At 39.2% G+C, this 24,223-nt stretch overlaps 1 protein-coding gene across 2 annotated transcripts in view; it reads left to right on the forward strand.

Moving 5' to 3' along the window:
* The window catches only part of LOC116708992 (AT-rich interactive domain-containing protein 1B-like), a 194,655-nt gene that overhangs the window by 156,798 nt on the left and 13,634 nt on the right, over positions 1 to 24,223 (forward strand). Inside the window, exons 8-13 of one of the 2 annotated variants that reach the window (XM_032547194.1) lie at positions 4,718 to 4,988; positions 16,572 to 16,696; positions 17,695 to 17,798; positions 20,813 to 20,992; positions 22,137 to 22,355; positions 22,970 to 23,189. In XM_032547194.1, coding sequence (XP_032403085.1) covers positions 4,718 to 4,988; positions 16,572 to 16,696; positions 17,695 to 17,798; positions 20,813 to 20,992; positions 22,137 to 22,355; positions 22,970 to 23,189 — 1,119 coding nt within the window. The remainder of the gene's footprint in view (positions 1 to 4,717; positions 4,989 to 16,571; positions 16,697 to 17,694; positions 17,799 to 20,812; positions 20,993 to 22,136; positions 22,356 to 22,969; positions 23,190 to 24,223) is intronic. The other variant, XM_032547195.1, reaches the window with a different exon arrangement.

Genomic DNA, 24,223 nt, shown 5'->3' on the forward strand with positions numbered 1-24,223 from the left:
CAGTACCTAAATATTATTGTTTCTGAATTTATCATTACATAAGTCCATAACTGATAAATGGAAATCGGGCTTGACTAATTTTTCTTCCTTTCCTCTTTCTGTCTGAATGAGCTCCAGAAGTCAGCTCAGCAGTTACAAACAATACTGAAGCTGCTAAATGTTTACGTATCTCATTTGAAAGCCTTCTTCATCCAAAGTCAAGCTGATCTTTTTGTGTTGACATCAAGCTCTCTTTAGGACTCAAATGACTCCAACAGCTGTTTGTAAAGACATGCACTTGGACACGGTTGAGAGCCGGCATGTTGGGAACAGCAGACTCATAATCAGATGGTGGAGGAGGACATTATACCATTACAGAAAAGAGATTTGGTGTCTGTCTGAGCTCTGCTTTTTCTCCCTCTACTGCCTTTCCCACCTCAAGGGGGTTAAGGCACTCCACTGGTAATGACCATGCTGCAGACAGGACTTTTAAGCCTTAGCCTCAATTTAAATTGCCCCCCAAACCTCCAAAAAAGAGAAAAAGAAAACTCATGACTCAAGCCAGTGCCTAGAGGAGTCGGTAAGTCTTGGAAGGAAATTGACAGTTTGAGGAGCTCAGTAGCCCCAAGGTGAACCCCAGCCCTGCTGTGGCTCAGAAACCCCACTGGGGAAGGTGCTGAGGTGGCTGTAGGAGGATGTGTGGGCCTCAGGCAATAAGAGATGCTAGAAAAAAAACATCTTTCCAACCAAGCATGTTGCAACAAATGGTGAGTCCAACTGTTTCAAGGGTTCCCACTGCAATGATCCACCTCCAACTCCAGCTATGAAATGTAGGAGAGGAAAAAAGGATAATATTCACTTACTTAATGTTTACTCTGCATACTGTATTCGGCAGCTCAGACATGCAGTCATGTATTCTGCGTTCCACTCCTCACTGATGGACGTTCACTGGCCCTGAGGGCACATTGTACCTTTCTCCACCGTAAGACTGCCTCGGCTGTTAGCTCTGGCCGGTCCAGTCTGCTGAGAGAAGCAGCAGACTGTAATCTCCTTGGTCACACTGTAGCTCTCCTGCAGGACTGCAGGGATTAAAACGCGGCGAAGGATGGAGCGTCCACCAAACCCGTGACCAAGTCGAGAATTTCCATGTAATTGTGAACGAAGCACCGTGAGTTTTCCTCCTCCACCCCTTCATCAAGCTATGAATATCACCAGCACTCCCCCTCAAAGGCTTGGAGTGTGAAGAAGCGTGCTGAAAACACAGGCTAAAAAATAAGGACACAAGAAGGTGCAAATGAGACAAAATGTCCTCCTTGTAATTTTTTTCCTTTGGTTCTGCTTAATTGGTTTCCAGAGCAACAGGAATAGAATGTAAAAGTACATAAAATGGATGGTAAGCATTCCAGGTTAGGTTACAAACACAAACTTAAGTATATTTTCTAGGAATCAATATGAGGTAGTGAGTTATAAAGTATAGTTATAAAGTAGAATGAAATAGATGTATTACATTCTTTAAGTTTTTTCCAAATCACAAGAAACTTAAAGTTGAGGTTCATCTTCCTACAGGCGCATATCTATTTTATATTGGTTTATCACGAAACTCCAATAAAACCCAATGACGTTTATGAATCCATATGAACAGTTTTTAAAAACACTGTTCAAAATTCATTTTAGTGTTTCTCTAGAATAATTAAAACTTTACCTCATAAAATAATGCAACTTTCTCTTCTAATTTACTCTAATAGCACATCTAATTGAAAGTATTTGAAAACCTTTAAAGATTACACCTTGGAGTTTAACGGCTGAGCTTTCAGTCATGGGTTAGTTCACTATCTGTCCTTGAAGAAGTAGTCTGGCAGTCCACTTTGTCAGGACAAAGCAAGATAGATTGGAGAGCTTTATTTTAATGTTATCCCCAAGTTATGCTGTCATTCTTTCACCTCAGGCAATCACAGGTATTGCATGAAACTTGATGAGTTCTGCATTTTGCAAGCTAATTTCAGACATTCTGATCCTTTAGTCTCACGATGGACAAGAAAAACTGAAAACTCAGTCATGGAAACTTCCACACACTTACTCCCAATTGTTTGATTATTTAGCCCATACATAAAAAAGAAAATGAGACTGTATGATATAAACAACTCCCCGGGAGGTTTCCTGGAGCCTCAGTCAGTCACAGATGCCAAAAACCACCAAGTCCGCCCAGGCAATGGAGAATGTGGCCAGCAGCCATGGGTCTTAACAGCTGTCCAAAAAGAGCTGAGCGAGGTCACTGACTGGGACCTTATTCATCTGAAAAAGATCCATCCAGCTGAGCTGAGTGTAGTAGCTTTCCCAGAATTTTCACGAGATTTTTCAAGTTGAAAATGTGCCATTGAGAGGTCTTTAAAGTAACATATATATACTGTGTATATATATATATATATATGTATATATATATACATTCACAGTGGATATGCTCATTTAGACATGAATCATGTACCATACATACAACCGCCAACTCCCACATTCCCCGGCCGCTCTAGTGTTCCTAAGGCATTCTTTCTTCCTCTATGCTTCCCTATCACAGCCCCAAAGCCCTTGACAGGTGTCAGCCGTATTCAGCTCGCCGGCTCACTAAAGCTTCCTTCATCTCCCACTGTAGATTTCATTACAACGTCTGGACAAATTCAAGTGGAATCGCTGAATTTTATGGGAAAGACTTTTATTTCCATTGACCGTAAATCCTATCTCGAGGGTCGGAATTTTTTTTTTCCCCCTACCTCCCTTTTCGTCTGTGTTCCTCTGCTTGCTTTCCAACCTTCTGTTGCTCCAGTCTCTTCGGAGGCCTCGCTGGCTTATGTCATGCGGATAGTGCTTTTTTACTGAAGCGACTCGGGGACAGTGGGAAGCCGTTTCCATTTTCAGAGTTGTTTTTTCTCCCCCTCCTGTGTGGAATATTGTCATTTAACTTCTTTTCGTTTGAGCGTGCAGAAAAGCCTTCAAGGTTTTAAAGGAACTTGATCCCCTTTTCCAGACAAATTCTCAGGGGATTATGCAGTGAGGCCCATCTAAAGCACCCTTAATCAAATCAAAAATAAATAGTCCCTTTTACAATGGGAAATGCCACATGTTCTAATTCTATTTTGCAGGGGATTTGTCCTGGGAAGGGAGTATCACTGTGGAAAGAGCGATCTGCCTGAAGAGGGAATACTCTGCTCTTTATAGGAGCACTCGCTTGTTATAGCAGGTGTCTTTTAGTGTTCCTGGATGTACAGCACCTAGCAACAATACCCAAACTGCTTTTATCACAGATTTTATTGCATCTAATTGGTATTTTATGACATAAGGCAAAACAAACTGGTACATAACTCTCAGGTAGAAGGATGAGGATAAATGGTTTTTAAAATATTTTACAAATCAAAATTAATAAGTATGTCATTCATTAATATTTATTCACATGACTGAATAGTGCGTAGAAAAATCTCTACCTGCAACTACTGCTGTAAGTGTCATGTTCTGTGTTTTCTGTGTATTTATTTAGAGTTTTCTGTGTCCCCGAGTCTTCGTGTTGTCCTGTCTTCCCCTTGATTGTTTCCCAGGTGTGTCTCGTTTCTGTGATTACCTTCCCGTGTATTTAATGTCACCTGTGTCTCAGCGTCTCTGTCGGGTCCTCGTCTAATGTGCGTTCAGTCCTTCGTGTTGTCCAGTCGTTTTAACGGTTGCTACCGGCGTCGAGCCCTGGCTTCCGCTCGGCCGTGCTGCCCGTTGCTTGGACTGTGTTTTCTTTATTAAAATCATTTATTCATCTTACCTGGGTCTACAGCGTCTGCCTCACCACCTCAACACACCGCATTTCATGACAGAAAGTTTTCAGAATAGGTCTTCAGCATCCTTGCACATCTACAGACTTGATCCCATTCTTTTTTGGAAAAAAAGTTCAGACTCAGTCTGATTGGAGGGAAAGCATACACAAACACCCATATTTGAACTGGTCTTTTACATAGAATCCCATCACATAACATGAAGTTTGTGATTGTAGCATTAATGTATATAAAAATGTTGAAAGGGTGTGAATACTTTTACAAGGTGCTGTATAGCCACACTGTACTTGCCAACATGGTCCTTTCTTTCATGTTGCGGTTGGATTTGAGTGAAGGTTTTAAAGCCAAAATAGAGGGGTTTAAGTGTGCCTTAGGAAAGCTTCTGGCATCATGGGCGCGTGGCACTCCAGGGCAGCCAGAAAGCATTTACTGCAGATTAGAGCTCCTCTCAAGTGTTTCACAAAGTCAGCCGTAAGCTTGGAAATTGTTCCCAAGGCTATCCAGCAACCTGAAGCACTGTAAAAAAATGTCACCAGAAACACACCCTAATGTTTTTGTTTTTTTTTCTTTATTTTTTTTTTTTTTTGCACACACTGCATTTTAAAGAAGTTATGAATAAGAACTTGGTTCAGCTCTAAACATTTTTCTCATTCTTTACCTGTCACGGTATTTATTGAGATAGGTTTACTGTCATGGTGTTATTGTTTAGTGGGATGAAATTGTTCTTTGTGCCGCAGTAGTGCATATTAAAGCATGAGCTGACAAGCACAGTCAGTTTCTCTCAAATTTATGAAGCCTATCTGACTGCTATGTTCCTGGGACATCATTAAATCTGCCCAAGCTCAACAATATTAAACTGATGACATAATTTATCTATTCTTAACTATGTTCCATTTTTTTCCCTTAATGACTGTCTTCTTATTTTCTTAATCCAGGTAACTACCCTCGGCCCTCTAACTACATTGGGTCAGCCGGAAGCAACTACAGCGGCCCCGGCCTGTCCAACAGTCTGGGGATGAATGCCACTAGCCCCATGCACGGACAAGGGCCCGGAGGACGGAGCCACGCCCCAGGGAGCCAGAACAGGACCTACCCAATAATGGGTCCAACTTCTCCCAGCATGCCGCAACCAGCTGGACCAGGGATGGGTCCTCCATCTAATCGCAAGCCTCAGGACGGAGCTGTAGCCAACTCAGTGCACAACAGGTAAAAGTACTGCAAGGTCACAGGAGATTACCTTTAAAATTGAGTCTGTTTTTTCCTGTGAATGGTTTTTTTTTTGTACCAAACTGCTGTTTGTGGGTGCAAACTTGTCCTGATATTTGCTGAAAGTCTATTGTCTTGGCCTCTTACTGCCTGAACAGGCTGCGGACATGAATGTGTTGTACAAAAATGCAGTTTGACTTTAAAATAGTATCTTACATATCTTTAATTCCTCTGACATCACATCTTTGTTCTATAACAGCATCCAAACCAAAGATTGGCCTAAGTATGGTATATTCACTCATCTCAAAAAAGTATTTTTAAAACAAAATTAGAAGATATTGTTGTGCATCTCTAAATTCCTAATACTTTGCATCTAAAGAGGCAGGTTCGCTTGCAATACAAACTTTTGTGCTGCTTTTGATCCAGTCCTTTACCCTGATGTTATGATGACATTTAGAACATCTTCAGAATGCCTGACAATAAAAAATAAACATAGACCTCTTTAGATTATTCCAAGAAGGACTGCCTTATAACAAAAAACTAATTTAGACATTTGTGCAGTTCCTCACAGCTTTCTAAAGTAATCCAGAATCCAGCAGAAATAGTCAGCAATTTTTTGCTATTATTAAGGCTAATAATCATCTCTGTCTTTGCATCACTTTTATGAGACAGTGTTTGTTTTCAGGGCTTTCACTCTTTTGGGTGCCATTTCTAGAACTACACTTATCTTTACACATCTCATAAAGCCCCTGACATTTTGATTTCAGAGCCATTCACTGTAAAAAGGGGGGGAAAACAGATATTGGCTTTTTCAGAAGGCACTGTGGCGTGGATACAGTACTATCAACACATGAGAGAATAAAAGAGACACTTTGGTTTTAACTGTGAGAGCACACGAAAATGACACCAGGCTCCTCCAGACACACAAATGAAACTCTTTTATGATCTAACAGAGTTTGAGTAAAGGGCTTTAATTCTTCCATCAGCGGCAGCGCCTTGACTTTATGAATGCTTGTGAAGCTAAAGACAGTGATTTCTTGAGGGACTGCGTGGGCAGTAAACTTTCCCTGAACCCTGCTGAAGAAAACTTGTGAAAACATGACTGTCACTTGTGAAGACTTCCTCATTCCTCTTATCAGTTTGGGTTTTTCCTAATAATTCATCAAGAGAGCACTTTTCCTGATCTTTTGTTGAAGCATGAGTCAGATTTCAGTGAAACTTTCCTCTGTTTTATATGGCCTTCAGGCTTTCTTCAAAAGTAATTCCCTAATCACACTATTGTGTATTTGCCCTGCATTTCTTTGGTGTATATAGACATGCTCCTTTAAAACTCTAGTGTATATAATTTGATATGCAACTACAGCAGACTGCCTTTGTCTTTTAAACTCAGATAAAAAAATCTGAATTAATGTAACTGCTATGGAACGTTGCTGGAGTGACCCAATGATAATGCTAATTAATCTCGTACTACACCATGTAGAAGCTCTGTCTGCACTGACAAAAATGAACTCATCTGAGCCTTATAAGCAGTACCATAGTTGGCCCAATCATCTGCTTGCTAGCTAATAATCATCTAAACTCCGGGTGGACACTGTGGGTCTGTGTGTAGAGCAAAGACCTTTCATCTTAAAAGTGTTCAGATGATTACTACATTTGGAGAAAAAAAAAAAGAAACAGCAATAGTAAGATTTTCTGTCCTCGTGAACCCCCTGTAAAAACATCTTGAACACACAGTTCAGATGGCTGATGATACTCTTGAAGTTTGCATGATCTCCAGATAAACAGATCCCAGAGGCTGAAGTGGGCTATTCTGACAGTGGCCAAGACCAAAGTGTCCCTACAAAACAAAATAAAACGTTTTATATTCTGAAACCACCATGATTGCCTGAAACATTTTACATGTTCTGTTCTCTAAGTCTGTTTCACACAAAACATTAGTGGCACACCACCTCAATCCCATTTAAATATTTATCAGATTATTCATAAATAGTCACCAACATAAACATGACGAGTTGTTAAAAGTTTATTAGAAGCTTTAACATAAATTACTGTTATATTTTCAAGATTGGAGTTGCTATAAAATGGCAGATGTCTGCATTAGTCCTGGCCCCTGTCAAACTAGTGATTAAATTCAGATCAACTAAATGATGACACCAAGAGTCTTATCTACAGCTTAAAACATTTTAAACAAACCTCAATTCAGAAATTCTGAACTATCCCTTTAGGTCTGCATTATGCATACAGCCTAATTCAAAAACCTTTGATCCTACCGTTTTCTTAACCAATTTATTGTCTTCACATCTGTCTAGATCCCTAGATTTTCCTCTTTTATATTTACCTCATAAATCATGAATATTCCTTTAATCTTCTCTAGAAGGTGAAATGATGTGCCTGATGATAAAATGCAGTTTTTCAACAGTCATAAAATGTCCTTCCTTATGGAAAAATAAGATATTAATTGCAAAAGCTACTGTAATTTCCATTGTCACTGCAGTTTTCAGTATCATAGCAGACAACCAACTTTGAAGAGCTTGTGTAGAACACTCACTGTTAACACTGTCTCAGATTTCTGTTCACTTACCGAAACAGTAGTACATACTGGGGAGGGCTGGGGGTGTCTGACAGAATGTATGATTAATTATGTGCATCAGGGGGTCCATTGCCTCTCACACCGACACACATACACTTATGTACCCAGGCACCAATGCAATTGTTGAACAAGCCATTAGGCGATGGCTGGGCTGTCAATAAGAAGTGACATGACATGATCCCCACTGCTGAGCCCAATGAGGCCGGCTGTCAGTCTCTACACCAAGAAACCAGAGAGGTGTCGCTCACTGTAGAGCTGCTGCACGAGAAGACTCATTCTCTTTCATTCATCGCCTATCAGCTGAAATATGATCTATTTTGATTTACTATTAACAGTGAAAGGATTGCTGTGTTGGGTCTTTTATCTCTGAAGGAGTTGGTTCTGTGCAGATCACACTGGAAGCAAAAGGTTTAGTTCTTTCTGTTTTGAAATCTGTCTTTGATATGTTTTCCATCTGCAGGATGACAACTTTCCTAGTTGTCACTGTGTTTTATCTAATCATCTCTTCAGTGGACAGTGGAAAAATAAAAAAAATAATTTTCTTTAAAAATCTTTTCCACATTTTGTCACTATAACTACCACAAAATTTTATTTTACTGGGATTTTATCAAATATAGCTACAAAAAGTAGTGCATAATTGGAAATTGCAAGGCGAATTATGTTTTTAAAATTTCACAAATAAATTTCAGAAAAGTGTGCCATCGGCACCACATTTCCCTGACACACCTAAATGAAATTTGGTGCAAATAATCGTTTCACAAATTAACTGAATTAGTATAAACCACCTGTGTGTAAAATAATTTATCTAAATCCAGCTGTTCTGTGATGGTCTAAAAGGTTTGTTAGAGAACATTAGTGAACATAGTGTTCTACCTAAATTGACAAGCCAATTAAGGAGAGTAACAAGAACCAGTCATGGTAACTCTGGAGGAGCTGCACTTTCGAATTTGTCAACAGTTCTTCACAAAATACCACCAAGCTTGTCTTTATGAAATAATGACTAGAAACAGGCTGATATGGAAATGGAAAACAAAACTAGTGTCATGAGATACACGGCACCTGCAGAGGATGGTGCGCTGGTCAGGTTAGTCCAACATTTCCTTACAAAATATTAAGAGAGGGAAAATGAACATTGAACAAGGAGTTGGCAGCATTATACTGCAAACACAAGGCAGCATCCTTGTGTTGGTGCTGGTCCCTCCTGACCAGCACAGGGAAGTTTGTCATTGGCAGGATGAATAGAGCTAAATACAGGAGAATTCTGGTGGGAAACCCTGTTAAAGGTGACAAAAGATTTGTCACTCTGACTCTAAATATACAACCAGACTTTGAAATGGTTTAAATCAAAGCATGTTTATGTGTTAGAATGGCCTAGTCAAAGACAAGACTTAAATCCGGTGCAAGATTTCAAAGCTGCTGTTCGTGGTCCATCAAATGTGACAAAATGCGAAAATGTTCAAAGATCGTGAATACTTTTGCAAGGTGCACTGGAGCAACCAAAGACTTATATAAACAAGCTACAGGATTAAATTTGCTTGCCAGAATGAGTTTGTGTTTAAATGTAAGATAAGCTTTTACTTCTGCCACCTCCTTTGTTTAGAATCCAAACATAGGAATTAATGTTTCCTCCAGAAAGCGCTATTCTGACTAATTTAAAACAAAGATAACGCAAAGAGAAGTGTGGAAGTGAACATTTTTGCAGAAAACTTTTTATGTTAGTGTCCGTCTCATCCTCAGTGTTCATCTTGCCCAAAGTCGCTCATTCACAATCTTTTATCCCTCCTTGTCTGCTTCTCCCCTCTCTCCTCCCACCTGTTTCTCTCTTTTTCACCAACTCTCCCAACTGTATCGGCCTCTTCATCTTTGTGCAGCTCTATTATCCTACCCAGACTGTTTCATCTCCCTCGGCCTTTCTTCTCTCCAATTTGCTTTTTGTTCTCCGCTGTCTCCAACGCGGCCTTGTTATGTTTTTTCTTCCTCAGATCCCACTTTACACATCTGAGAGAGATCAGGAGAAAATTGGCCTCCGAAAAACCTGCAGTTAAAAGGGCTCCGGCACCCCGTTTGTGTTTCCAGATCTCTGCAACACTGTGAAACATTCAGACTTAGTTCCTCGCTGTCTGAGAAACAACTTGTTAGTCGTAGCACATGTCTGTTTCTTTCTTTTTTTTTAATCTTTTATGATTTATCCAGAAGCTGCCAAAGCCACCCGCTACAAAACTTCCAAATTAGATGCTAGTTAGTTAAACATCCTAAGCAGGTTTCTGCTTCTTTCCTCTCCTTTTCTTTCATTTCATTTCCACGTATAATCCTCCACAATGCTGCCTCTGCGTCCTCTCCCGAGTCACGCACACCCTCGAAACATTAGTAAACACACTTCGACTTCATTACACAAGGTGAAAAGAATTCGAAATGAGCAGAGGAAGACCACTTCTGGCATCCCAGGGCTGCAGGCGTGGGCCCAGATTAAATCTTCATTAGGTGTGGCGCGTGGAGTGTTTTTGTTCCCTCCTGAGCCGTGTCAGTCTCGCCCCCACCGCAAGACTGGAATTAGAAACAACTGCCCCGCTTCTGTTTGTTAATCAGTTTGATTCGGTTGAAGGAGGAGGGCGTGTTGGCCTGTAGACTTGTGGGCCCGTAGAAAATTGTTCTGTTGTATAAACAAACTGTGTCATATGTACAGTACAGACCAAAAGTTTGGACACACCTTTCTAATTCAATGGGTTTTCTTTATTGTCATGACTATTTATAAGGCAAGAAATCCCACTTATTAACCTGACAGGGCACACCTATGAAGTGAAAACCATTTCAGGTGACTACCTCTTGAAGCTCATCAAGAAAATGCAGAGTGTGTGCAAAGCAGTAATCACAGCAAAATGTTGCTACTTTGAAGAAACTAGAATATAAGGGGTATTTTCAGTTGTTTTACACTTTTTTGTTTAGTGCATATTTCCACATGTGTTATTCATAGTTTTGATGCCTTCAGTGTGAATCTACAATGTCAATAGTCATGAAAATAAAGGAAACTCATTGAATTAAAAGGTGTGTCCAAACTTTTGGTCTGTACTGTACATAAAACTTAAATATGTTTGTAAAATGAACAGTTACATGTACTTCTTCTACTCAAGCTGCACTGCTCTCTCATACAGGATCGTTCCCACTCTAGCAGGAATACATCTAACATGCCACCCAAATCTGGGAGATCTATTTAAGCTACAAGCTTCCTTTTTCAGTCTGCAGGTCAAGCTTTCCATACTGCCTGCCTTTGCGACCTTTCACCCCTTCCACCACCCTAATATAATAATAATAATAATAATAATAATAATATTCTGACATAAATCTGTCTTATATTGGTCTTATGTAACATTCTTATGCACTACTGTAAGGAATTAGTTGAAAGCCATAATAAAAATGATTTGGGATAGACACTTAAAGTATATTGCTCTGTGTGTAATGATCTACATAACATATAATTTTCACTTTTTGAATTAATATTCTGAAATACTGAGACGCACTCCATTGAACCAACATCTTAAGGTAATTTCTAACTTGTATTAGAATTGATGTTTAAATAATTGTTATGGCCAATATTTAATACCTTCTTTTTTTATCAACTTTGTAAAACAAAAAATGTACGCACGGCAGTATTCTCTACCGCTACAAATCTAATATTTGAAAAGTGGATGAGCTTTTGGAAAAGCTGCCCTTGAGTTCTATGAGTATCATTAATGAGAAAGAGGGGGTAAGCTTGTTTGCAAGAGAGGTGCACAACAGGATTTTAGGCAGCTGGAGATTGATGTTTATTTGGAAAACATAGAGGGAACACAAAGTCTTAAAAGGTATAAGCTTTTCCTTGGCAGCAGCTTCAGAGGGTGGAATTGGCTCCGCAAATGACTTCCCAACGCTACTGGCGACACTCTGCAAAAAAAGTTCCTGGAGCTATAGGAACAGGCGAGCTGTCGTAAAAATAAGCACTTAGTTGAGCAAGAGCAAAAAAAAAAAAGAGAGCCATAAATAAAAAGGAAATTGAGGGGAGAAAAATGTTGGATGAGGAATGAGGAGAAGAGAGGAAAGTGCTCCCAGGCAAATCCTCGCCAAATAATTCATTTCTGACCTCCTTAGTAAGTAAATTTACTAAATAAATAAGAGCAGCGCTTGAATGTCAAGAACGGAAGATGCTGCCTGTGGCGCTTTGTCGCTCCCAGTCTTGGCAGCGCTGCGGCACGCTCTGCTTTCATTAGATGGGCAAAATAAATGGCTTCTCCTTCATCCATCCATCCTGAGCTGTTTGATGTTTGAAAGGGAGGGGGGGGAAGTAGCTTTTCTCTGGATTTAATATGTTAAAAGCTGTCCTTTTATTTTGCCCGTAAGTGTGTGTTGGGTTTATTCTGGTCCACAGTCTGGATGTTTGTAAATGTACGTTGTGAGTTGAGTCAGGAGTTTGGGGCCCAAGCTGCCGTGAGAACAGATTGGGTCCATATATAATTCATAGCCTCCAGCCGATCCTCTCCATCCTTCCATCCAGGAGCCTCTTGCTGGCTCTTTTTCCCTTCTACATTCTCCCAAACACCCTTAAACACACACCAAGCAGAAGAGATCAATGGGCAGGGGCCTAGCAGCCGTCACATGGTCCTGCGGTCCCAGTGCTTGGGCTGTCTCGTCCAGTTAGCGGCACTGGGAGGCATCGCTGCACGCCCCTGTCACTGCGAATGAAGGACAAAGGCACTGCCACTGCTAGAGAGAAACCGTCAGCTGGTTGGCTGGCACCTCGTAACCATGGCATCCCCTTGGCAACGGCACCCACCCTGCGCGCTAACACAAGGACACGCTCAAACACACTTCAGTGCTTACACACACTCTCCCTGTGGTCGGAGAGTGGCCTTCTCAGATGCCCTTCACACATGGACAACATAGTAAAAGGGGAGAACCGGCTGTGTGTGTGGAGAGAAGATTAGAGAAACAGGTAGAAAAACAAGAGCTGAAGGTCTAGATGCAATAAATAAAAACCAAAACAATATACTTTTTAAAAATTATGTTCATATCACATTTTAAAGATTTTTGTTTAAGCATCATTCAAAGCTGATGAAAATAAAAAGCTGAGTTTCTCAAAAGATTACAATATTTTTATAAGACTGTTAAACTATATATTTTGTGATCTCCACAAACATTGAAGACTGCTGACTTAAGAGTCACTGACTCTCTACAAGAATTGTTTGCTGCAAAAAGTAATTTCTAAAGAAATTATGCTTGTGGTGGTTGTAAGTAAGCTTATTAATGTAAGATTGAGTGGAAGGAAGAAATTTCCTTAAAAAACTACCAGAAAATCTTACAGCACTTCATTGTTCCCTTTACTGGCAGGCTTTATTGCAAAGCTGATTTTATTTTCCAGAGGAACTTCCCACCTGTCCACATTACTAAAAGCACCTTCTCTAATGACCATGGTGTCACTGTGCTTGATTGGCCAGAAAATGTTCCATCTTACCTGATTGAAATCTTATAGATCATTTAATTTCCTACTTAATTTATTGAATTTAGGGAGTCAATAACACTTCAGCAGACCCACAGGTTGATCATTTCCATGCAAAGCTGCATATATACATTAATTTATGCAAAAAGAGCCCTGACAAAGTCAGGTGAGTGAATACATGGATTTACTAGATTTACTATAATACAGAGCTTTCTGTATTATAATTTTTTTTTATTGGAATATGCTAAAATTCATATTTTCTGATAAAATGATTTTTTTTTCTGTAGTTTTAGGCCATGACTATCAAAAGTAACAGAATAATTATTAAAATATATCGCTATACACTATCTGTAGAATAATATAAATCTTTAGAATGCACCTGTATGTAATTGATCTATAATTCTAATTTTAATGGGTTAAATATTTCCAGCTGCAGAAGGGATATGTAATCGCTATTTTATAGTAGTCAGAAGTGTGCAAAATCTTACCTCACCCTCATTTCTTCATTATTGTTCCCAGAGTTTCTTGTAGTCTTTAAAATAATTATTCCTGCAGGCTCTCTAAGGTCTTTTTAAATTAATTTGTAGACCTACTTTTTCACCTAAGTTTCCATCTAACTTTTCTGTCTAACCAAGACGGCATATTGTGTAGGCAGAGTAAAAGAAGACATGTCAGGCCTAAAACAATGTCTGCAATAGAAGAACAGGCTATGTAACTCACATCTTTAAGAAGTAGAAAAACTTGGACAAAAGACCCAAAAAATGCATCTTACTTGGGTTGGTCTTCTACTGTGTGCCCAGGACCAGTGGGTAGCTATGAAAATCACTTCTTATTTATTATTTTTTTCAAAACTGAGTCAGTGTAGTAAAGAAATTGGAAAAAGAGTAACTTTATGGACTACCTGCCTAAAGATGCAGTTTAAAGTTGTTTTTTTCTTAAGGACTTTGCTGATATAGATGTTTACAGGATGTTCTCCACCTGTTATCATCTAAAGATACAAAAAACAGTTCCACATCACAATAGATGGATAGTACAACAGTGGCTTTTCTTTTTAATCCAGACACTAATAGGTCTCTTGTTATTAAGGGTTGTTTATTGCCTGAATAAATAATAGGTTGGATTAGACAAGCTTAAAAAATTATCCCCCAAAAGCCGGGCAATAAACTGAAAATACTTCAAGAAGCACGTTTGTCACAGAAAACTTTGTTATACAGTACAGACCAAAAGTTTGGACACACCTTCTCATTGAATTCAATGAGAAAGTGTGTCCAAACTTTTGGTCTGTACTGTACATTTTATATGTTTTGCAAGCAAAGATAATGTATAGTCTTCCAATGTTGCAACCCAGATTTGCACCCACATCACACTTTTGACAAAGCAGCATTGCCGTGGTGATAGGACAACACACAACAAGGCACAAGAGCACCTGGACAGATACTGTAATTAGAGAAAGCTTAATATGTTTTCTGCAAACTCCACATGTTCCTCAGAGGTATGATGAGCAGAGCAGGATAAATTTGGTTCCTTGATTATGTTGGTTCAAAAAATGTTTCCTGACATTATAAAGCTGAGTAATTATGATGTAATGCAATGTGATGCCACATAAATGTTGTACACATTGAGAAAGAATGGTCCAGGGAACTGTAAATAGTACACTTCTCGCATTTTCTTCCATAAAATTCTCATAGACAACAAATTTGAGTCTACCGGCCTCTGTATTTTGAGTCTTTTATTTTTGAGTTTTCCCTCATCTTAGTTTTAAGGAACAGCAATGTCTTCCAGATCCGGGTTGGTGAGCTCGAAGTACGCCTCTCGTTTTGGTCCATAAGGGACTCATCCACAACTCAGAGTCCCTTGTTGCCTTCCTTCCACCTTGTTTCTGTCCTCCTTTCCTTTCTTCTTCTTTCTCTGCAGCAACGGGATACTGTTTCTTTTTTTTTTTGCCTGCGCAAAGGTGCCCAAGAGCAAGATGGATGTGCTGTGCCATCCCCACCTCCCATATCCTTCCCTTGCTCATCGCCCCTCCAACCCCCCAGCCCTGATAGCGGCACATGCATATATTAAGCGTGATTAAACGCTGTGCAGTGCCTCCATCAAGTGCTTTCTAATGGGCTTTTTTATGACATGAATTAGTCATAATAGAAGAGTGCCACAGTCGAAACATCCACCAACCACTGTTGTTGTTGTTGATCATTTGGATCCTTCAGTATTCACAGGAGAACTTTTGTTTATTTCGCTCAGGGTGGGATGTGGGACATTTTTTAAGGTCTGAAGACATTTTAAATTTGGAAATGTTCTTTTCAGTTCTGTGAGCTTTCGCACTGGCTCTCTTATTAACAAAATGTGACAAAAAGTAAATTTATCCCTGCTTTCTTGACTCATGCAAGGGTTTTTAGGAAACATGTAGGCAGCATTGAAGGAGTCTAACCCCCACCTCCCCACCCACCCATCACAACCACCACCTTTCTGCTGTTACAGGAAAACAGGGACAGATAAGCATGGATTTGGTGTACTTGTTTCTTTGCCATGGAGCTCCCCTGTGCACCTCGGCCCCCATAGAGGGATTACATATGTATCATCTGCCGTGCTCTATGACTAATTACATCTGTGAGATGAGATTATGGGGAGGTTTACCAAACCGATCCCTCCTCTCAGGCAATGTGTATCGTCTCCAACATGTGGTATTAAGTGATGTGTCTGTGTTTAAAAAGAAAGAGGGACATGAGGACAGGATTGACTGACGTTTAAATCTGGATTGAGCCAGAATCACCCCCCAACCCTCCCACCCCCACTGCGTCCTGTCATGATTTGTCTTTACATTCTATCTCAATCCTTTTTTGATTGTACTACATATTTTTTCCGTCTTGCAAGGTCTTTCTCTGCCTCTCTTACATGGTCGTCCAGGAGATAATCTCTAATCAGCAGGAGAAATACGTCCAAACATGTGTTTACCTTTCTGTCTGGATGGCTAGCATTCAGAAGGTTGCAGATAAAACCCCTCTGATGTCACTCACAGTGCCATGTGATGAGCTGCCTGCGAAGGGGGGTCAGGCTGAGCAGGCGGCATTGATTTCTGCTGCCACCATGGCAACAAATAACAAGATCCTCTCCAAAAGCACACCTTAATTAGTTAAATTATGACTTCAGGGAGAGGAAGAGGGAGAAAAAGAGTGGTGGTGGTGGGGGGGGAGATCAGGGATTAGTGGAAGAGGCGACTGGAGAGATTTTGTTTTTCTTTCCCAATGCTACGTGCTCTCTCTAAATCTTTCAGAAGAGCTGTTTGTTTGATCAGAGATATGCTATGTCTTTTTAGCGGCTTTCAGATGTACGTGGCGCTTAGTGTTTTCCTAAAGCAGCAAAGGAGGGCGGCAATGACAGACTGCCAAGTAGCATCTCTGTCATTATGTGACTTCTGTTCCTCTGCTACCAGCATCTCTCCACAGCCTGTCATTACATTGTGACTAACTTGATTCATGTCTACTAAATCTAATAAAGACTTTTTTTTTTTTCCTTCTGTGTGTGGCAGGCAGGGAAACTACCAAGCCCCTGGTATCAACCAAGTGAGCTCTGGCTCCTACAGTCAGCCAACGAGCAACAACAGTTCGACGACAGGCAACGGACAAGGTCCGGGCTACAGTATGCCACCTGCAGGTAACAACTAACTTACACCAGCAGATTATCTAACAATATGTGTGTCTTCTAGATGTATGGTTTGGTGTTAATGTTGATATTGTTTCATAATCTTTTTATTATTTTTTCCATAATAGCCCAAACGTTTTAGATAACAAGTACGTAAATTAAATCTTGGGCGTTTCAGAGATACAAGGGTGCAGTCCCATGCCTTGTAAAATCTTTTATTCCCCTGTCAACATTTTTAGCTTTTTGTCACTTTATATCCACAACCACTTTTGTTTATTTTCATTGAATGAATATCTGACAGACCTACACAAAGTAGTATGTGAAGTTGAAGGGAAAAAGGATTTCAAAAGGGTGTTTAAAAATTAAAAGCTGAAAAGATTGACATGAATTTGAATTCACCCCCCTGAGTCTTTGCTTTGAAGAACGACCTTTCATGCTGCAATTACAGCCTTTTAGGTCATGTCTCTACCACATCTAAAGACAGAGATGTTTGACCTGTCCTCTTTGTAAAACATTCCAGGCTCAAATTGGATGTAAAGCATCTGGAAATATAAATTTTGCTGTCTGTAAGTTTAACATTGTTTTTTTTTTATAAGGTGAACTTCTCCCTCTGCCTGAATACTTTAGTAGCATCAAACTAGATTGTTTTTTGTTGTTGTTTGCAAAAAATCTTTCATTCCACTACCTCCTCTGCTAAATGCAAAACCTACTTTTGAATTCAATGTTTTTAATGTCTTTTTGGGTTCTAATAAACCATCTCAAAGTAGCATATAATTGTAAAACTAAATAAAACCAATGCATGATTTTCAAATTTACCACTCCACTTAAAAGTTCTTGTGTTGATCCATCACATTAGATCACTATAAAATACAATTATGTTGTTGATTGTTGCCAGACAAATTGTATAAAAAAAAGTTTAAGGGGACCTGTTTTGCTGAGCACTGTGTTCTATAAACTTTGTTAAAAAGTTTAGTTTTTATAACTGTGTTTTTTTTCCCATTTGTTTAAAGGAGCAACGGCCCTCTCAGGAGACAACATAATGAGCCCAGAAAGTAAACAGAAAATGGATGTCAAAGATGACAGCGGCCCAAACAACGAGCCACACAAACCAAAGGTACCTCCTTAACCATCCTCCTCCCCCAGATTTTTCTTCAGTTCATTTACTTGTTTGATTTTTATTTATTTTTTTCTTTTCTTTATTGTTTGGTTTTTCTTTTTTGATCTAAATGAAGCAAACCAAATTTGATCAGCATATGCTGCTTCAGCACAGTGGGCTCTCCCTCTGTTGTTTTCTCGTCATATTTAATGATTTGTTTAACATTTACCAATCTTAATGTTTCCCTCGCTTTGTTTTTGCCTGCAGCACACTTTAGTTGCTGATGTTTTGGCAGCTCGAGCTGCAATAAAGAGAGAAGCAAAAAAGGAAAAGGGGGCCGGGGAGTTGGCATCTGCAGTACACACATGCGCGCACGCCTTCAAACGCGGCACGCAGACACATGCACATAACTACAAGAAGACACACTTTCTGAGTTTCAGTTACACAACATGCACAGTTCTCCCTCTGCCTCCTTTAACTCACATACGCACATCTTAACATACAATGCTGACTTCTCATTTTGACCTACAATAGCAGCTCAGCTTGGCTCAGCTCAGCAACAACAAAACTCTGCTCTTTGCTCTTTTCTGCCCCCCTCCTCTTGTTTTTGCTTAACAACTCATCTTCAGCACACAAACACACTCACGCCTCCATCACAACCACTACACGCCTTTTCCCTCCAAATCCCTGTCTATTCTTTTGCTGATTACGGTAGTAGGGCCTTTTGAATTATTTAAGGCAGCCTGAGCAGCCAGAAAGACCCCCAGTGCTCCCAAAAGAGATGATCTGTCTGCCAAGAGAGAGAAAACGAGTTAGAGATTCAAAAAGGGAGAGGGCCAGAAAGATAAGGTTTTGCTGACATAAGCATTCTGTACACAGACGAGAAGCACTTGTCAAGCTGTTGTTCCCTCCTTTGCAGTTTCTCTGTCACACACACACACACACACGCGCCCCCACCCCCCACGTACCCGCACACTTTCACATGTTCACACGGGCTAAAGAACCCTACTCACACTTGCACACACGCATTCTCACCACTGTGCAGTGATTGCTATCATTTGATCTGCTTTAACTGTGCCTGGTAAAATTATTCATAGACTTTGAATATTTGCGTAATCTCAAAAGTGAGGTGCCCATGTTCTAATACCCCTTTGTAAGACGAAGACCTATACGTTATCCTCTGAAGTTACCTAATTAGTGAAACATGGTAGTGGCAGCATTATGATGTGGAGAAGCTGTTCTTTATTAGCAGAACTTCTCAGAGTTGAATATAAGATGAATGGAGCTATAAACAGGCCAGTAATCATAAATATTCATGAAGACTTGCTCATGTTTTTTACAGGTGTTATGTCACGTTTATGACGGTGTCATGACAGTCTTATTCACAACCCATCAAATAAAGTGTTACCATAAAACTTAACAAGCAGGCAGAGCTTCGTGCAAATAGTTAACATAAAAGTACAAGTTTGTGCTAATTTAAGTTGTACAAGATTTGCAAAAAAAAAAAAGAGAAAAAAAATAGAACTATAACAAGATCATCATACTTGCAGTTATGTTACTGCAGTTACTTGTCTTGTAAGATATTGCACAAAAATCCTCTAACAATGGCAGCAGAACCACATACGAAAATAAGGCTCTGTATCATTAGGTAAGTTATTCAGATGTGATTATGTAAAATTATTGCCATTATGGCCTTGTATCACTCAGTTTTAAAAAAAGGTTGAAATGCTGTTTCAAATATGAATAAAACTGATTGCATGTCAGGCACAGCGTATAATTATAAGAAAACACTACCAGATTATGCAAAATGAAATGCTGACTGGCTTTACTGGTTTATTTTTAAATGCACTGCTCATGTTGAAATTATTTCCAGAATCTTAACTAAAAATAATTGTGATAGAGGAGTTGTTTGCTGCTGTTTCTTTTTTTTGGACTAAATCTTGAAAACTGAGATCTCTTGTTGTCTGGATAAGGAATTTCACCTCTGTTGAGCTAGAGTCTATATTTGTTGTATTTTTCTCTGCTGCAGGGTGTTAACAGGACACCTAAAAATGAAATGTTAAATATGAGTGGGTCATGATTCGGCATGGGTAACGCTGCAAAAGTAAGCTAATACAAGGTTTATTTTTACTTGTTTTAAGTAGAAAATGACTGACAAAAACAGGGAAAATGGAATTGATGCCATATAACTAGTTTGTAAAAAGGGAAAGTTTTAGTAAGTCCAACATATATTTTGTCATGTTTGTTTATTGGATCCTATTTTGTATATAACTGAATATTTGACTCATGAGAAAATGTAAATAAACAAGTTACAATAGATAGATAGATAGATAGATAGATAGATAGATAGATAGATAGATAGATAGATAGATAGATAGATGCTAATTGATTTCTGGGATACTACAAATCAGTCATTATGTACGGAAATATAGTAAGTGAAAAGATTATATGATTATAATGTTATAATCATATGATAAATACAGTAACGGCTTACTATATACAATCTATAATATCAATACTGAACTTGCCATATTTATTGATGCAGGTAAATATTAAGTGTCTACATATATGCACCCAAATTTCTCTTATGTACACTTCTGATAAAACCAAGCACGTTCTTGCATTACTTTGGTGTGAAGAGCTTTGGAGATCAATTTGATAAAATCACTTTTGTAATCATACAAAAATTGCAATAAAGCCCATCCTCTTCTAAGGGAGAATAGTAATTTCCTGTGACTTAAATATTTTTTGTTTGGCTGCTTGTACCCAATGGTAATGTCTTTATAGATTAAAAAGAAACCTCCAAGCTTCAAATTCCTATTGAAAATGTAAATGTCAGGATCTGAATTATTATACCTTTAGATATTCAGTTTAGATAAGGTCATTTCGCAACCACTCGGTCATGTAATAAATACATTACTGAAAATGTGTTTTCATCTGATAAAATAAAAAATATGTCTCACATAAAAGAGTAATGTGAAGTAAAATTGTCATATTTCTGCTCTAAAGTGTCATTACTGTCTCTTCAACAGCTGCAGGATGGTTACGTGAACAATAACAGCAGCAGTGTTTCCCAACCAGCCACTCCAGGTGGTACCCTGCCTGTGCCCTCCCCTCTCTCTCCCAGTCCTGCCAGCCTGTCTTCCTACCATGGAGACGACAGTGACAGCATCAGTAGCCCACCGTGGCCTCTGAAGACCCCCTGTAGTCCCGTAAGAATTACAAATAATGTTTGTTTTATTGAATATTTTGCAACTATTTATCTAAGTGGTTTTCAGTCAGAAGTTGGTTTTCCGAGCCTGATCAATTTGCTGTAAATAAACATTGAAATAAAACACGTCTTGCACACTGGAAAAATTAATCTAAAAGAAGTGCTTAGTTGTGCTGTTCATTCAACCAGGGGTCCACTTCACAAAGTGTAAATAACAAATGAATTTTTAATGATCCTGACTGGGTGAGTGGGTTGTTTCAGCAGGCAGCAGCAGGAAAATAAAAGGGAATCTATGCATTGGATAATACAACATAATGTTGGGTTTATACACAAGTGTTAAGATGCCATGAGATTTTTCTTGCTTCATTAGAGTTTCCAGTGATAGACCATCACAAAGTAGAGCATAGTGATGAAGTGGAAGGAAAAAGATGCATGTTTGTGAAACCTGAAAAGTGTAACGCTCATGTGTGTTCTGCTCCCCTGAGTCGGTCTTTTCTCTATCCACCTTTAATGATAATGCATCAGAAAGTCTTTTGGGGTATGTCTTTACCCACTTTCCACATTTAAACTGGATTTTTTTTCCCCCCATCTTTTTTTTTTTTTTTTCGAAGATAGTTTAAATTCTCAGTTGGATTTAGATCTGGACTTTGAATCGGCTGAAGACGTTTTGATCTAAACCATTCTGTTTACAACTCTGGCTGTATGTTTAGAAGTGTCGTCCGAATATAAGCTAAAAATCTATCCCTGTCTCATCTCAAGTCCTTTGCATCTTTTATCCAGTATTTCATGGCTTTTCTTTCAAAAGTAGCCTTCTTATTGCCACTCTTCCATTAGGGCTAGATTTGTGGAGTGCAAGACTATTAGTTATCCCGTTGACTCTCTCCCACTCGAGCTGTAGATCTGTGCGGCTCCTTCAGAAATTACTACCCATGAATCACTTTTTCTTTCACTTAACAGCTTTGAACTACTGTACTTTGTGTGAGTCTATCTTATAAAATGTAAATAAGGTACATCAAAATCTACAACTGTAACATTCCAAAGTATTTAGAAAATATTTTAACTTCAATATCATAGAAACTATTCATAAAATATCCAAAGTATCTTCTTCAGAAACTCATATTTACACTTTGGTCTGTGTACCTCAGCAGAAAGTCAACCCCAACTCGTCCTCCATTGGTGGCGAGCGGATAAGCCGGCTGTATGAACTCGGTTCAGAGCCAGAGAGGAGATCTTGGGTGGAGCGCTACCTGACCTTCATGGAGGAGCGGGGTACACCTGTTTCTCAGCTCCCAGTTGTGGGCAAGAAGCCACTTGATCTCTGGAAGCTCTATGTTGCTGTTCGGGAAATAGGAGGCCTCGCCATGGTAATCCACAGCAAACTGACTTACAGTAGAAATTGTGGAATAATATTAGAGACAGGTCTTCTTATTCCTCTTGTTTACATTGGTTTCTGTGTGTTCTGCGCTCTAGCCAAATGTCATGTGAAATGATTCAGGGAAACATTATATCATACACTAACAGTGCATCTTTATATACTGACTGTATCTAAAAGCTATCTTCAATTACTCTACATATGCTTCACACAAGTCTTTGAATCAGGATTGCAAAAATCTTGGAGTGAGAATCAATAAATCTGAATTAATTGTTATCCAGTTTATACCAAAAGTGCTACCAAGTCAATTTCTTCCACAGCAAAAATCCTGAAAATCATTCCAGTTCAGCAGCTACAAGAATATTGGTTTGTCAAATAAGACTGTAAGTCTAAATGTGTTTCCTGCACACTGGAGGAGGCTCATCCACAGAAAACATTAAAATATGTGTATATGCTCAGATCAGGCTTCCATGTGTGATGTTTTCAAATGTAGTGTTTCATTCCTCTTAAATTGTGTGCAATTTTCAGGATTCTTTTCCTTTTATTGAGCTGATTTATAGAAAATACACCTGAAAGCCCTTACACTGGATTTTCTCAACCTGTCAGGTTAACAAGAACAAGAAGTGGCGTGAGCTGTCCAGCACTCTGAATGTTGGTACGTCCAGCAGCTCTGCCAGCACGCTCAAGAAGCAGTACATCCAGTATCTGTTTGCCTACGAGTGTAAGATGGAGAGAGGAGAGGAACCACCAACAGACAGCAACAGCGGTGGCAGCTTGACTGAAGGGGACAGCAGGAAGCAGGTCAAGATCCAGCCGCCCTCACCTGGTGAGTACTGATAACAGAGTCCCGCACTTCCATTCTTTTTCTTTTTTTAAAGACACCCCCCCACACTCCCACCTCCATCTGTCAGCGGCCAGATAACAGGTGCTCTTGATCAAACAAGATTTCAGCCATGATCCCCACAGCTGTGTCTGAAATCTTCCCGTGAACAAAGCTGCTACGTTTGCATTGTGAAAGATGGCTGGAAATTTCTGTTTAAGTGTTGCATCTCCAGTTTGAGTCTTTCCAGAGTCACAGTCGTCTAGTGTGGTGTGCAAATATATTAAGTTACCTTTACTTTGATACAATTAATTAAAATCCAGTGACTCCATTTGTCTTGAGAAGTCAGTAAATAGAGTCCAGCTGGTTGTAATCTAATCACAGTTTAAATCCAGCTGTTCTGTGAAATCCTCAGAGGTTTGTTACATTGTGAAGGCCAAGCAATACAGCCGACAGGGCAGAGATGAGCTATGGAGAAGATTAAAGCAGAGTTACATAATGATACAATATCTGTAAGGAAGAAACTAATTGTTGAAGAAGGGACTCTTGTTAAACTTGTTAGGTCTGCATCCAAAATGGTATGTGTGGTTACCATTTACCAGTTTCACTACAACCATGTTTCCACATTATGAAACATGATTGTAGTATCATCCTATTGAATGAAGCTTTTCAGATTTGATGTAAAGTTAGATAGTTAGATACAAAGCAGTTCTAGCAAAAAACCTGTTAGAAATATATAAAAAGACTTCAGATCTACATAGATGTTCAACTTCCAGCTGGACAACGACCCTCAACATACAACTTGAACTTAAATAGAATGGTTTGTGGGGCTGACAATTTAGATTTTAATTTGAAAAAAACTATTTCTTTGTCAATCATATAAAATCCTTGGAAGTATGAATTCATTTCAAGGAAATGTTATTTAATTTGAGGTAAATGTAGTAAAAAAAAAAAAAAAAAACACCAGAAATACCCAGGAGAAATTAGTAAAAATGATCTCTGCTTTGATGAGGTTATCTTTAGTTTAATGGAGGTGAATT

Source organism: Xiphophorus hellerii, chromosome 19 (genome assembly GCF_003331165.1).
Source record: "Xiphophorus hellerii strain 12219 chromosome 19, Xiphophorus_hellerii-4.1, whole genome shotgun sequence".
NCBI lineage: Eukaryota > Metazoa > Chordata > Actinopteri > Cyprinodontiformes > Poeciliidae > Xiphophorus > Xiphophorus hellerii.